Source organism: Trichechus manatus, unplaced genomic scaffold (genome assembly GCF_000243295.1).
Source record: "Trichechus manatus latirostris isolate Lorelei unplaced genomic scaffold, TriManLat1.0 scaffold00035, whole genome shotgun sequence".
Taxonomy (NCBI): Eukaryota; Metazoa; Chordata; class Mammalia; order Sirenia; family Trichechidae; genus Trichechus; species Trichechus manatus.
The window spans coordinates 13,623,051-13,637,314 of record NW_004443971.1 but is presented as its reverse complement, the minus strand read 5'-3'; the positions used below and the strand labels follow the sequence as shown (position 1 = coordinate 13,637,314).

The window sequence follows — 14,264 nt, the reverse complement described above, 5'->3', positions numbered from 1 at the left end:
GAAAGGGAATGAGACACAACTGAGCATGGGGCAGAAAACCTGGCAGGTCTCCTCCACCACCCATTTGGAATGGACATCCTTCGTTTCTTAGAATTCATAGAGAAGCTTCCCTAAGGAGTGGAAAGATGGGGCTCCCCCATGTGTCTCCTTGGGTGACCAGCTACCCATAGGCGTTCCAGCATGGAGGGCAGAGCAGGGCCCAGGGAATTGGGAGTTGGGGGAAGTCCCAGTGCTTCCATCTGTCTCATTCAGGGAATCTCTGCAATCTGTCCACCATCTCACCCTCATCACCCACCTCCTTCTTACCTGGACCTCAGGGGAACTAAGAACATTTAAGCCTTCCTTTTAAAGTTCTCTGGCTCAGACAGCGTTGCTCCACTTAAATTAAAAGAGAAGCACAGCAAAAGCATGATGGGGAGTCAATGCAAATAAACAGCACTGCTTACATTCTGGAAAGGGAGAAAGCGTCTGTGTTTCCCATCGGAAGAGGGTTGAGATCCAGGAGTTTCATTTTTATCTTTCTGGGTAATGAGACTTCTGTTTCTCCATCGTTTAATATTAATTGTCAATGATAGTGGTATCCTGGGACTGACAGTCCCTGTTAAGAGTCTAGCAAGTAGTTTATTTCCATGAATGTCCCAGAAACCACGTTTCTGGGGAAACAATGACTGACAGGAGGAAGTCTATGATGGCATCAGGCGTTTGGTCCTAGTTCTGGACAAATCCAGTCTCCACATCTTGCTGCCTCCCAAATAGCCACCCATAAAGAATATGGGAGTTTCTGGCATATGCTCAGGATTCTCCATAAGCTGACAGATCTCCCACTTAAGACAGTGGACTTTCTTCACTTCAGGGTTCCCGAAGAGACTTCTCTTCCCACGTAATTTCACTGTCCATGGCTCATTCCAGGAATGAAGAGAGATGCTCAAAGCAACACACACACACACACATATGCACACACACACACACACACACACACTCACACACACAAGGATCACTGGCCACTGCATTGCCTTCCCTGTCAGGAAACAGGATGTGCTGCCATTTTGTTGGTCCAGAACACTAAAAAACAGGAAGTGCTGCAACTTTCTGCCAGAAGAGGGCCTCACTCAGGGTGAGGCGTAACTGAAACCGAAAGAGTGAGAGGGAAACACGACAGGGCATGCAGCAAGGGCAGCTCCTGGGACGATGAAAAGAGCCAAGCTTCTCTTTCACCTATTAGGCGACTCTCCCCACACAGCCTTCAGAGGGAAGTTGGTCTTTAAAAGAGAAAAGGGAAGAAAAAACAAGGACACAATCACAAACAAACAAAAAAACCTCTAAGGTTGCATAACTGAGGTATTGATAGCTCTGGATCTCGTCAGTGTCTGTGAAGGGAGCGGGGTCCCAGCCACTGCTGCCTACTTATTCTTGCCCAGATTGCCCAGAAGTGCATCCACCTCCTCTTCGGGCTTGAGTGAGTGCCACTGAGCAATGGGCCTCCGGGGGTTGGCCAGCATGTCAGACCAGTGCCGCAGCTCCGTGCCTGTGGCGTTGCTGCCCACAAAGATCTTGCCAATGGCTTCATTCTTGCCCAGCTTGTCATAGTCCAGCACGGTGACCACTACCTGGACTTTCTGCAGGGAAAGCAAAGGAGAGAGGGAGTCGGTAGGTGAAGAGGTGGAATTCCATGACCAACCTTCTCCCTCTCCATCAACTTATCTCCAAATGATTGAGCAGGAGAGGCTCCCTGCAGGGCTCCTTGCTTCCATCTCTGGCTCTAAGTGAACTTACATGGAAACAGAGGCCACACTGTTTAGAGGCAATCTCTGTTTCTACCAATAGACATTTCCTGAGCATGTGTTGTGCGCCAGGCACTGTGTTAAGCACGTGGGAGGGGGGAGGGTTGAGGAAAAGTGAAAAGAGGAATTTCATCTTTAATGAGGTCAACAGACACATAATCAAAAACTTACAACACAAAGTGGTAATGCTAGAGAGGTAAGCACAAGGTACTATAGAAATTCAGAGGAGGTGATAATCCTGCTGGGGTCAGGAAAGGGTTCATAGAAGAGGGAAAGTTTGAATTAAAACATGAAGTCTGAGGATTTCTCCAGGCGGGGAAAAAGAGGGAAGAGGATTCCAGAAGAGAAGATTAGCCTGGGTGGAGGTATAGAGACCGTGAGAGTGCATTTAGTGTCCAGAAACAGAACAAGTTCAGAGCTGTTGAGATGCAGAGGAAGAAACAAAGAGGCAGGAAATGAAATCAGTAGGGTGGGTTTGACCAGCTAAGGAGTTTGCATTTTATCCTAGAGGCAAAGAGTAGGAGCTCCTGAAGACTTAAAAGGAGGAGTGACACACATATTTTAGAAAGAAAACCCTGGCATTGAGGTGGAAGACTCACTGGAGGAGGAATGGGACTGGTATCAGGGAGACTCATTGGGGGGCTTGCTGGTGGGCCTGGAAGGGTGGATATTGAATACTCCAACCAAGGCAGTGGCAACAGGGATGGGAGGGTAGAGGCAGATTGCAGAGGTGTCTAGGGAAGAAAATCAAGAGGACTGGATGACTGGTTGGATTTGTTGAGGGAAAGGTGAATGCTTTTCTCCCTCCTGAGCCCAGCCATCTCAGACTGAGCCTTTAGGACCAGGCTTCTCTGGAAAGCCATCCCTGAGTGCTTCACAGCCATCTGCGTTTATGCACATTGAAGCTGTTCTCGCACTGTGTTTGAAGGGCCTGCTGACTGGACCCCCCCGACTGTGAGTTCCTTGAGGGCAAGAACTGTGTCTTCTTTACATTTGTTTCTCTGGCACCTAGGGAGTGACTAGAACTTAGGAAATGTTCAGTATTTGGATAAATGAGAAAGGATAAAGGGCATCCAAGACAGGGAGAAGTCTAAGATGATTCCTAGGTTTCTGACTTAGGCAGCTGGGTAGATGGCGGGGCCATTCACTGAAAACGAAGAATCGAGAAGGAGCAGGTTTGGCTGGGAGGGAAGGTGTGGAGAAGCTCATTATACTGGCTTTGGGCATGTTGAATTTGAGTTGCCTGGGCCAGTATACTTTATCATTGCCAAGCTGTCCATTGTTCCCTTGAAGAACTTCCATAGAGGACACCAACTCTGAAGAGTCCCTTGGCACCTCTGTCCCCCAACCCTCCTGGGGAGAGGAGGTAGCAGCTCATTATAAAGAGGGAGGGACCAAGACTCCAAGAGACCCACCACTCTGCAAGGCCTTGGCCCCATCTGACTCCCAGAAAGGGTGGGTAGGGCTCTTGTCCTACATGTCCTGGTCCCAATCCTGCCCAGAAGTAGCAAAAAAGAGACATCACCTCAAACACTTACAGCACTGGCTGGTGGGAAGAAAAGGAGGAAAGGGAGGGAGCAGAGAAGGGAAGGACAGAGGGAAAAGAGGAGAGACGTAGCTATGACACCAAGAGCACGAGCAACAAAAGTAGATAAATTGGACCTCATCAAAATAAAAAAAAAGTGTGTATCAAAGGACATTATCAAGAAATTTAAATGACAACCTACAGAATGAGAGAAATATTTGCAAATATTAATAGAGCTTAATATCCAGAATATATAAAGCACTACAGCTCAACAACAAAAAGACAACTCAATTAAAAAATGAGGAAAGGACTTGAATAGACATTTCTCCAAAGAAGATATTCAAATGGCCAATAAGCAGATGAAAAGATGCTCAACATCTGCAGTCATTAGGGAAATGCAAACTTCAAAACCACAATAAGATACCACTTCACACCAAATAGGATGGCTATTATCAAAAAATTAGAAAATAAGAAGTGTTGCTGAGGATGTGGAGAAATTGGAACTCTCATCCATTGCTGGTAGGAATGTAAAATGGCGCAGCTACTGTGGGAAAGAGTTTGGAAGTTCCTCAGAAAGTTAACACAGTTATACACTGTTGGTGGGAAGTAAAATGGTACAACCACTTTAGAAATCGATTTGGTGCTTCCTTAAAAAGCTAGAAATAGGAGTACCATATGATCCAGCAATCCCGCTCCTTGGAATATATCCTAGAGAAATAAGAGCCGTCACATGAACAGATATATGCACACCTATGTTCATTGCAGCTCTGTTCACGATAGCAAAAAGATGGAAATAACCTAGGTGCCCATCAACGGATGAATGGATAAACAAATTATGGTATATTCACACAATGGAATACTACGCAACGATAAAGAACAACGATGAAGGCGTGAAACACCTTATAACATGGGGGAATCTGGAGGGCACTATGCTGAGTGAATTTAGTCAGTCACAGAAGGACAAATATTGTATAAGACCACTATTATAAGAACTCAAGAAAAGGTTTAAACACAGAATAAAACATTCTTTGATGGTTACGAGGGTGGTGAAGGAGGGTGAGGGTTATTCACTAACTAGATAGTAGACAAGTATTATTTTAGGTGAAGGGAAGGATAACACACACTACAGGGAAATTCAGCACATCTGGACTAAACCAAAGCTAAGAAGTTTCCTGAATACAATCAAACACTTTGAGGGACAGAGTAGCAGGGGCGGGGGTCTGGGGACCATGCTTTCAGGGGACATCTAGATCAATTGGCATAACAAAGTTTATTAAGAAAATATTCTGCATCCTACTTTGGTGAGTGGCGTCTGGGGTCTTAAAAGCTAGCAAGCCGTCATCTAAGATGCATGAATTGGTCCCAGCCATCTGGAGTAAAGGAGAATGAAGAACACCACAGACACAAGGAAAGTATTAGCGCAAGAGACAGAATGCTACATAAACCAGAGACTCCATCAGCCTGAGACCAGAAGAACTCGGTGGTGCCCGGCTACCATCAATGACAGCCCTGTCAGGGAACACAACAGAGAGTCCCTGATGGAGCAGGAGAAAGATGGGTTGCAGAACTCAAATTCTAGTAAAAAGCCCAGACTTAACGGTCTGACTGAGACTGCAGGAACCCCGAAAAGCATGAGCCCTGGACTCTGTCAACCCAGAACTAAAACAATTCCCAAGGCCAACTCTTCAGACAAAGTTTGGACTGGACCGTGGGACATAAAATGATACTTGTGAAGAGTGTGCTTCTTAACTCAAGTAGATACATAAGACTAAACCGGTAGCTTCTGTCCAGAGGTGAGATGAGAAGGCAGAGAGGGTTAGGAGCTGGTTGAATGGACACGGGAAATCAAGGGTGGAGAGGAGGAGTGTGCTGTCACAGTATAGGGAGAGCAGTTAGGGTTACATAACAATGTATGTATAAATTTTTACATAAGAAACCAACTTGAAATGTAATCTTTCACTTAAACTACAACATGAAACAAAAAAATAAAAAGAGGCGAAGGAATAGAGACACATAAAAATGAAGACATTTGGAGAAAAAAAAGTTAAACACAGAACTACCATATAACCCAGTAATTCTACTCCTAAGTATATACCCAAAAGACCTGGAAGCAGGGACTCAAACAGATACTTGTACACCAGTGTTCACTGCAGCATTGTTCATGATAGCCAGAAGCTGGAAACCACCAAGTGGGCATCAACAGACGAATAGATAAACAAAATATGCTATATACCTACAACGGACTATTATTCAGCCATAAAAAGGCATGAAAACATAACACACGCTACAACATGGGTGAATCTTAAAAAACATCACGCTGAGTGAAATAAGCCAGACACAAGGGACAAATATTGCCTGAGTCTATTTATGTGAAGTATCTAGAATAGGTCAATTCATAAAGACAGAAAATAGAGTAGTGGTTACCAGGGACTGGAGGGGGGCAATGAGGAGTCATTGCTTAATGGGTGCAGAGTTTTCGTTTGGGATGATGAAAAAGTGTTGGAACTAGATGGTAGATGGAGATGGCTGGACAACATTGTGAATGTAATTAATGTTACTGAATTGTACACTTAAAAATGGTTAAAATGGCAAATTTTATGCTATATATATTTTACCACAATAAAATAATTTTCAAAACAGAGAGAGGGGAGAGATAAAAGGAGTCAGAGGGGTAAATGGTAGCAGCCTGCCTCTCCAACAGAAGTGGGGCAGAGATGGCCCAGTAGGGAAGGGGCTGGGGTAAGATGGAGGCGGCCATTCCCACCTCCTCACGTCAGCTCCCAAGCTCACTGGTGCCTGTGATACACCCTCGCCCCCCCATGTGCTCCACCACGTACCTCAAAGTCCTAAAGGAATGCTTTGTGGATTTTTTAAATTAGTTCATGTTCGTCTCCACAGAAAGTGGAGCTCTGGAAGAGGCCCTTTGGGAGGAGGCCCCTTGGGAGGAGGCCCCTCTGTAGCACCATTAGACCCAGAGCCTTCCTCCACCTGAGTAAAGCTCTTCCTCACTGCCCCCTACCCCAAACATGCTTGCCTCCCTCACCCCCGCACCATGCCTACAACCCGAAGGGCTGAAGCACCTGAATCTGCTCAAACGGGATCTCAAAGCTGAAGGACTCGTTAAAGTACGGGTTCAGGGTCTTCTTCTTCACCGTCGTCTTCTTCTTCTTGAGCCTCTTGCCGTTCTGCATCAGGTGAATCTTCACGTAGGGATCTGAGGGGGGAGAACCCCACCCCAGGAAGGTTCCCATTAGCCCTCCACCATCCCACCTTGCTGACACCCTGCTAACATTAAGTCCAGAAGACATCAGAGCCATCATATCGCCCAGGGATAGCAAAAAGCTTTCACCTGAAGCATCAATTCTGATGGATTGGTTGTGGCTGCCTGGAGCATAATGTGGGGGAAATTCCTGAGTCTAAGTAAGGTCTCCTGGGAGAGAGTGTGGGGGTTGATTGGTGATGTCTGTCAGAGGCAGTGGACAGAGGCACGCTGAAAGCATGACACACATCTGCCATCCCTGATCCAATCCAATCTCCCTAACCTGGCAGATGACAAATGGGGGTCCAAAGGAAGGAAGTGCCCTGCCCAAGGGCACACAGGGTGTCAATGGCAGAGCTGGGATGAGCACGGAGGCCCGCAGGTCAAAGCACAGGTTCGGGGCTGATTCTCCACCTTCCCACCAGAAGCCTGTGCTGTGGGCCAGCCCCAGTCACTGTCAGTACATCTGAAACCCAGAGCACTGCCCCTGGAGTCCTCTTTCAGGGCAGAGCCAGCAGAGCCAAGAGCCTCTTCTCAAAAAGTGCCCCCCCCATTCCCCCCGATTGTGGCATCAGGACTGGAGGGGCATGCTTTGAGTTAAGCCCCGCTCATTTCCTACAGCCTTCCCTGGGAAAGTCACTAACCCATCTAGGGGATGAAGTGTATCTGATACTTTCCTCCAAGACCCATAAGACACGAGAGCACCTGGGAAGGCAGCTCCAAAAGGGGGAGAAGACCCTCAGAGAAAAGAAGGGGCTGGGAAGGCAGACTCTCCTGCTCCACAGTCCTGCCCTCGGGGCCCACAGCTGGTCAGAGACATCCACAAGAAAGCTTTCCTTCTAACTGGGGGCGTGCCAACACCGAAGGCTCCAGGCGGTGGCTGGCTCGCTGGTGCCACCCAATGGTAGCCCAAAGCTCTGCACGCACCTGAAAGGCCCCCGACGTCCATCTTCTTCAGGTTCTTGGCCTCCAGGATGCAGACGGTGAGCTTCCCGGCCGTGGGCACGTAGCGCAGGGAGGTGCAGATGTCTCCCAGCTTCTCTGGCTGTCGGGGGAGAGAGGACTCAAGGTCATCTCAGCAACCCCACTTCCTCTAGCCTGGTCCAATCCCATGTTGCCCAGTCTAGCAAGGCAATGGTTTGTCCCCACCTCCCTCAGTCACCAGCCCCACATTTGTGAAGGCTGAGAAGGTATTTCCCCCTCTGAGCTCAGTGCCTCCTGCTACCGCTCAACAAAGCCCCTGAGAGTGCCTGGTCAGCACCCACTGGAGCCCTGGGCTAAGGGTCCACAGGGGATGCGGACAGAGCAGGCTGCCATAGCAGGAATGAGTGAGTGAGCCTCTGCGGATCTGCAGGCAATGCGGGACATGTTTGGGCTCCTACCCGCTGGCTTGCTCCCAGGACAGTGAGGCCTAGGGTGGTGGGAAGGGGGAGGAGTGGGCATGGAACCAAGTCTTCGTTTTCAAGGGCTCTGGGTGGCTCAAATGGTTTGCACTTGGCTACTAATCCATAGGTCAGCAGTGCCACAGAAGAAAGGTCTGGTGATCTGCTTCTGTAAAGATTACAGCCAAGAAAACCCTACAGAGCTCAGTAAAAGCCACTAACTCTGTAACTCTGTAACACATGGGGTCACCATGAGTCGGAATCCGCTGGAGGGCGACGAGTTTGTTTGTTTGGTTTCTGGGAGACTGAGCAGGGCTACCTCAAGAGCCTTCCTCCCTGATGTCTCCCCCTCACTGAGCGCTCTCCCTGTCCACCCCTCCTTCGGGGGCGTGAGTTGTGGTTTTCAAAGCACTTTTGTGTCCTTTCCTTCTGCTATTGCACCGCAACTCTTTCATGTGGACAGGACGAGGATTCTTTTTTTTTTTTTTTAACTTTAATTTTAACTTCTCTGATAGATAAACTTAGTATCTAATATCATTATTAGTATTTCCAACAACATAAACAGTGATAATAATAACAGCAATCAAAAGCACCTCACATTTTATAAAATATTTTCACGTGCATTATGTCATTTGGCAAGGATTCTGTTTGAAGAGCGAGAAACCGAGGTTCAGACGGGGAGAATTTGGTCAAAGTCCCACACACGCACTGGGGGAAGGATGTGGACCCAGCACTCCTGGTTCTTAGACTCTCTCTCAACACCACTCTGCCTGAGTCAAATCGCAGAGTCAGGACCCCGGGCCACCGCTGAGCACATCGCAGGTACCCTGGCTCAGGTGTGCCGGCCCTGCCTCCCAGCCACAGCGTGCGCCCCGAAGGAAGGATGGATGTCTTAAGTAAGCATCTCTTCTAGTCCCTCCATTACTGCCCAGCACCATGCCAGGCACACTGCAGGCGCTTGGCTAGGTACCAATGACTGATTCCTGGAAGGGAATAGTGGCTACAGTGGAATTTTTGGCACACAATAGGTGCTCAATACGGAGCGCTGGTGGCGCAATGGTTAAGTGCACGGCTGCTAACTGAAAGGTTTGAGGTTCAAACCCACTAGCAGCTCCTTGGGAGAAAAGACCTGGCAATCTGCTCCCATAAAGATTACAGCCTAGGAAACCCTATGGGGCAATTCTACCCTGCCCTACAGGGTCCCTATGAGTCAGAATCAATTTGATGGCACACAACAACAGGTGCTCAGTAAAGATTTAGTGAATGAATAAATGCTGTATCAGTTGCTGGAAGGACAGGCTCCCGTGCCAAGAATCCTTTAGAACAAAAGTCGGCTTTCCTTGTGGGTAAACTGAGGCCCTAGGTGATAGCAGAACCTTTGGAGTAACAATAATAACGGTGCTTTCATTTATTTGAATGCCGACTAATGCCCGACACTATGCTGGGTGCTTTACATAGCTACTCAATCCTCATCTGTAAAAAGAGAAGAAAAAGAACAACTTGGGTCCAAAGAGATAAAGCAACTTGCCCAGGGTCGCACAGCTAGGAGGTGTGGAGCTGGGACCCTAACGCAGCTCGTTTGGCTCTAAAGCCCACCTATTCCTATCGTGCCAAGCAGCAGAAGCCCAGGCAAGCAGCCCTTGACTGTGTCCTCCTGCCTGGGTTGGCCTCTGCTCTCACCTCCTCCTTCTCGCCACCTTGCAGGTCTCTCCACTCCTCGATGGGCTGGCCGAGGTCCACCGTGTTCATGGGCACCTTCACCTCTCCAATGATGTCGTGTTTGGAGAAGCGGTCAAAGTCGTAGATGGCCATCACTAGGGTTTTGCCCCCCAGCTCCTGGTATGGCACCTGCAGGGCACAGTCAGGGGCAGAGAGGGGTCAGAGCAACTCCTGAAACTTCAGGGGGCACTGTGGGCAGTCCCTAGGCCCAGCGTCCATTCCAACTGGTCTAGGGCTCCCAGGGAGTCTGTAGACAGAGAAGATCCAGGCTCAGGGAGAGCAGAGTGCAAGGGCGGGACGGGAGGGGTCCCAATGCTGCAAAGAGGCTGGGTAGGGACCTTACGTGTGGGTAGACACCCTGCCATCGTTCCAGACTGAGTTGGTCCCAGAGTCCTCCACTACAGCTAAGGACCAAGGAAAGGTGTGCAGAACCCAGAGTGAAAGTGGGGTCAGGGAGGGAGCTGGCAGCATCACCTTGAAGGTGAAGGTTTCGTTGAAGGCTGGGTTCAGTGTCTTCCGGTGGACTTTGGTCTCATACTTCTTCTTCTTGTCTGGAAGGAGGAAGACTTTGACATAAGGGTCGGAGGTGCCTCCCATGTCCAGGGCAGGCAGTTCCGCAGCCTGCAGAACGCCCACTGTGAGCTGTGGAGAGACAGAGGGAGGAGTCCTGAGTCTCAGAATGGCTATGACACCAGATTGGGCCCCAGACCCAGCACCCACCAACCTCTCCCCAGGGGTGGGCTGTGCAAGGTGGGGAAGGCTGGTGCTGGAGAGGAGATCAGCCTCCATCGCCATCCCAGGAATTCACAGTGACATATGGGGAACCTGGAGTCGAAAGGGCAACTGATTAGCCCAGGGTTGTTGGGCAGGTTAATAGCAGGGTCAGCCTGGGCTGACGCCTCCCCCAGAGCAGGCTGGCAGCCAAGTCAGGATTAGTGTCTAGGGGTATATGTCCTGTGGTGTCAACCCGGCCCACTCCATGGAAAGGAGTAACGGCCACATGCGGTGGGGGGGTGTTTTCCATCCCTCCCATCCAACTCCCACCCTCTCTCTCCTTCCCCACCTCGCCCTCTAGCCCAGCCTCAGATACCTGGTTGGCCTGGAAATCATAGTCCAGGGAAAACTGCAGTTTGCCCAGGTTCTCCGGCTCTTTCTCCTCCTCTCCTTCACCTTCTCCCTCAGTCAGGCCTCCCTCTGCATCGTCATCGTCCTGTGGAGGCTGGGGCAGGGGAGGCACACGTTAACAGGGGAGAACAGAGAAGCTGGCTTGGCACAGGAGCAATGGAAGCCTGCCCCTTGGGCCAGACCCTGACTCAGAGCTGGATGTGGGCTAAGGGATGGGGTGAAGCACTGTCCAGGGGACTCTGCTTCCCCATGGCCCATCAGAATCTTCAGTCTGTTCCTCCAGGGCCATCCCTGAGCCCCTGGGAGCCCCAGCCCTGGGCTGGGAAGACACGACTCTGGTATTTGGTGTGCCCCTGTCCTTCCATGGGCACAGTACCAAGTGCCAGCAACTACGCCAAATGCTTTACATTTCTCAAGGTGTGGGAACTGCTTCCCTTACTAGCCCGCTCCCTAGTACCTCCCCAGCTCTGACCCTACCCATCCTGGGCAAGACATACCAGGTGTTCGGTCCAGGAAGACAGGAGCAGGGGGAGTCCACAGAGGTGGGAAGAGGAGGGAAAAAGTGACATAAGAGAAAGCCCCCAGCTCAGACCAGCCCCTCAAGTTGCAGCCACTTGGTAAGACCAGGGGGGCTGTGCCCAGTAATACTTGGAAACCCCCCCACAACACACACACTGTAGTTTTCCTCTGGGCACACATACACACACATACACATGTGCACATACATGTGTGCACACGTGCAAGCACTCAGAGGCCATTTTGATCCCTAGCCGATTCCTTCTTGAGATCAGACCCTACCTTCCACCCTCCATATTGTTTCCTCAAGCAAGAGACTTCTCCCAGTAACTCCCAAAACAAACACGGAGCACATGAGGAACTTTGTAAACTTCAAAGGAGAAAGTTCGGTATATCAAAGGACCTTTCCAGGCCAACCGAACTCAGACTTAAATAACTAAATTACGAGAATAGAGATGGATTCAGGTTGGCCCTGTCTTGGTGTCTCAGGACAATTCTTCTCCTTCCATTTATTCCCCACCACACCCCAGCTAGATCTCTCCAATGAGATATCACCCTCAGTTCCTTCTAACAGAAAAACACAGGGCTACCCAGATGGTGTCTTCCCGGGGAGCTGTCTCTTTCTCTAACATTTTTCTCCAATGGCCTCTTTGGGGTCAACACCGCCCTCTTCCTCTGTCTTTTGAAGGACACATTCATGCTAGCATGCAACTAAGTCCCCCCTTCCCACTAGCCAAGCTATAGATGATGTTACACTAGAGATGGAGCAATAGGGCTGAGGCGTCTCTTCATGCAAAGTTTTGAAAAAGGGGAGCCAGCTTGTTTGAAGGAAGGGAGCCAGTTTGGCTGTAGATACCCAGAAGCCTCTGTTTCACCTTTTACCATCAGGAAGGCCTGGATGGGCCTCTCCCGGCCCCCCCCACAGCCCTTTGGTGTCCTACCTGACCCCCTTTCATATCCTTCATGTTCATGGCACTCTTCATGCCTTTGCCCTTCTCCTTCTTGTTCTTCTTCTTCTTGCAGCAGCACTTCTTGCAGATGCAGAAGCAGCAGGTGAGGAGGAGGAGGCCAGCGACCACAGCAATGGCGATCAGTGCCCAGGGTGGTACTGCCCACAAAGAGAAGACCCCAGGAGTCAGCAGTGCCCTGTCTCACAGCTTCTGAGCCCACAGCATTGCCAAAAAATGGGTCAGGCCTATCACCCTCAATGCCCACACTCCTCAATATGTTTTAACCACACACTCATAGTGATTTGCATGTACAATGCATATACTTTGCATGCCTTTTCAAGAAGATCTCATGCACTTTCCTTAGCCTACTGTCCTTGGGGATACGGTCTGCTAACTGAGGGGTGGCAACCAGGTATATATGTAGAAGAACATCAGTTCGACTCTACTGGGCGTTAACTAGTTTGATCTATGGAAAACTGGCCCTGCAGAAGAGGATGGAATAGTCCTTATCAGACCTAGCTGTAGAAAGAGCCCGTTGGCCCTACCTCACGCACCCAGTCATGAGAGGGATGACGCAGAGACAGAAGGGCCAAACTAGGTGTAGCCTTGACCTAGAAGACTTAGCTTCAGGTGTTTGGGGATGGGCTCTGGGCTGCTCTCCGTGGTTCTGAATCACCACCTCCCACCCGACGCTGGATCTCTGGGTCTCCTGTACAGCCTTTGCCAGAAATTCAGAAAGCAATGGGGGCTTTTATTTCTTATCTTCCGAAACAAAGTAAGTTTAAAGTGTCACTGGAAAACTCAAATAGTGATTTCTGTTTCACAGTTTTTCATCTTTCTTTGGTTTTATCTTCTTTTGACAGTTTTCTAAGTTATAAAAACTTCCTTTTCCTCTTGGAGGTTGGGGGCACATAAACCCATTGTTCCCTGCACTGATGCCAGACCACAACTCCCCCTCTTTGTGAAGGGCATCCCCAAAGAATCCAGCTTGAAATCTAAGCATTAAGAAAGAACCCAGTCAACCACATTCCACTGGTCCCCCCACTCCAGACTTGGACAAACCCTGCCCTGCCCACAGGACCATTCCCAGACTCTAGTCTTGCCCCACCCTCTCAGCCACCAGGGTCCACTCACAGGGAATCTTGTTGATCTCATTGAAGAACTTCTCCTTCAGCTTGGCAAACACGTCCTCCTTGCTCTCTCCAGCACCCCCACTCTCGGTGGAGTTGTCTACAGGGCCAATTGGCATTGTGGCGGTGGTAGTGGCAGGAGCCACAATGGGCTCCTGGTTCCTCTTGAAGATGTTCCTCATGATGGTGGAGGGGAGAGCTGGGGATAAGAGGGGAAGGGGGCAGGGTGAACATCCTAAAGTCCCAAGCACAGAAATCCTTGCCCAAAGGACCAGAGAAGTTTTTCCAAAAGGTAGACTATTGATAGCAATCCCTTTATAGTTGAAAGCTCTTTCCTGTAATATTAACAGTGATGGTAAAACAACAATAGTAATACCTATCATTAAGTTAGTCCATAAATGTGTCAGGCACTTTCTGTGCATCATCTCATTTAATCTAAACAACCTAACACATTATTATTACCATTTAACAGATGAGGAAACTGAGGCTCAGAGAGGTTAGGATGTTTCCCCAGGGTCACTTAGCTAATGAGTTCTAAAACTGAGGTTTGAACCAGTCTGCCTGCCTTCAAAGCCTATATACTTAATCACTTTCATATATCTCAATTAATCCTAACCTCTAAATAACTCTAGGAAGAAGGCCAGGTTTTCCCACTGGGGACTCCTTAAACTTTTCTCCTCCTTGACTTTAATGACATTGCTCTGCCTGGATTTTATGCCTGTCTCCGTAACCCTCATACTCTGTCATCATCCCTGGCTCCATTTCCTCCTCCTGCACTCTAACTATGGGTGTCTCCAAGATTCTCTCCTCAGCCCTCTTCTCTTTCTTCACTGGCTCCCTCAGCATGCACTCGGGATTTGTTTCAGCCTCTTTTCTA

The 14,264-nt window shown here is 49.2% G+C and overlaps 1 protein-coding gene across 1 annotated transcript; it reads right to left on the bottom strand.

Annotated features, from left to right (window-relative positions):
* Positions 1–472: 472 nt before the first annotated feature.
* SYT2 (synaptotagmin 2) lies at positions 473–13,581 on the bottom strand. Its single transcript, XM_004375281.1, has 8 exons — positions 13,392–13,581; positions 12,249–12,415; positions 10,757–10,876; positions 10,141–10,308; positions 9,628–9,795; positions 7,493–7,610; positions 6,387–6,520; positions 473–1,616 (listed from the first exon to the last, which is right to left on the bottom strand). Exons 1-8 carry the CDS (start codon positions 13,567–13,569, stop codon positions 1,401–1,403), a joined length of 1,269 nt encoding a protein of 422 aa, XP_004375338.1. The 5' UTR covers positions 13,570–13,581; the 3' UTR covers positions 473–1,400.
* Positions 13,582–14,264: the final 683 nt, after the last annotated feature.

Coding starts and splice junctions, on each gene's coding strand:
- SYT2 (XM_004375281.1), bottom strand. CDS start 13,569: ATGAGGAACATCTTCAAGAGGAACCAGGAGCCCATTGTGGCTCCTGCC. Junction 10,309..10,756: donor ATGATTTCCAGGCCAACCAG/GTATCTGAGGCT, acceptor GTCTCTCCACAG/CTCACAGTGGGCGTTCTGCA. Junction 9,796..10,140: donor ACGAAACCTTCACCTTCAAG/GTGATGCTGCCA, acceptor TGTGCCCTGCAG/GTGCCATACCAGGAGCTGGG.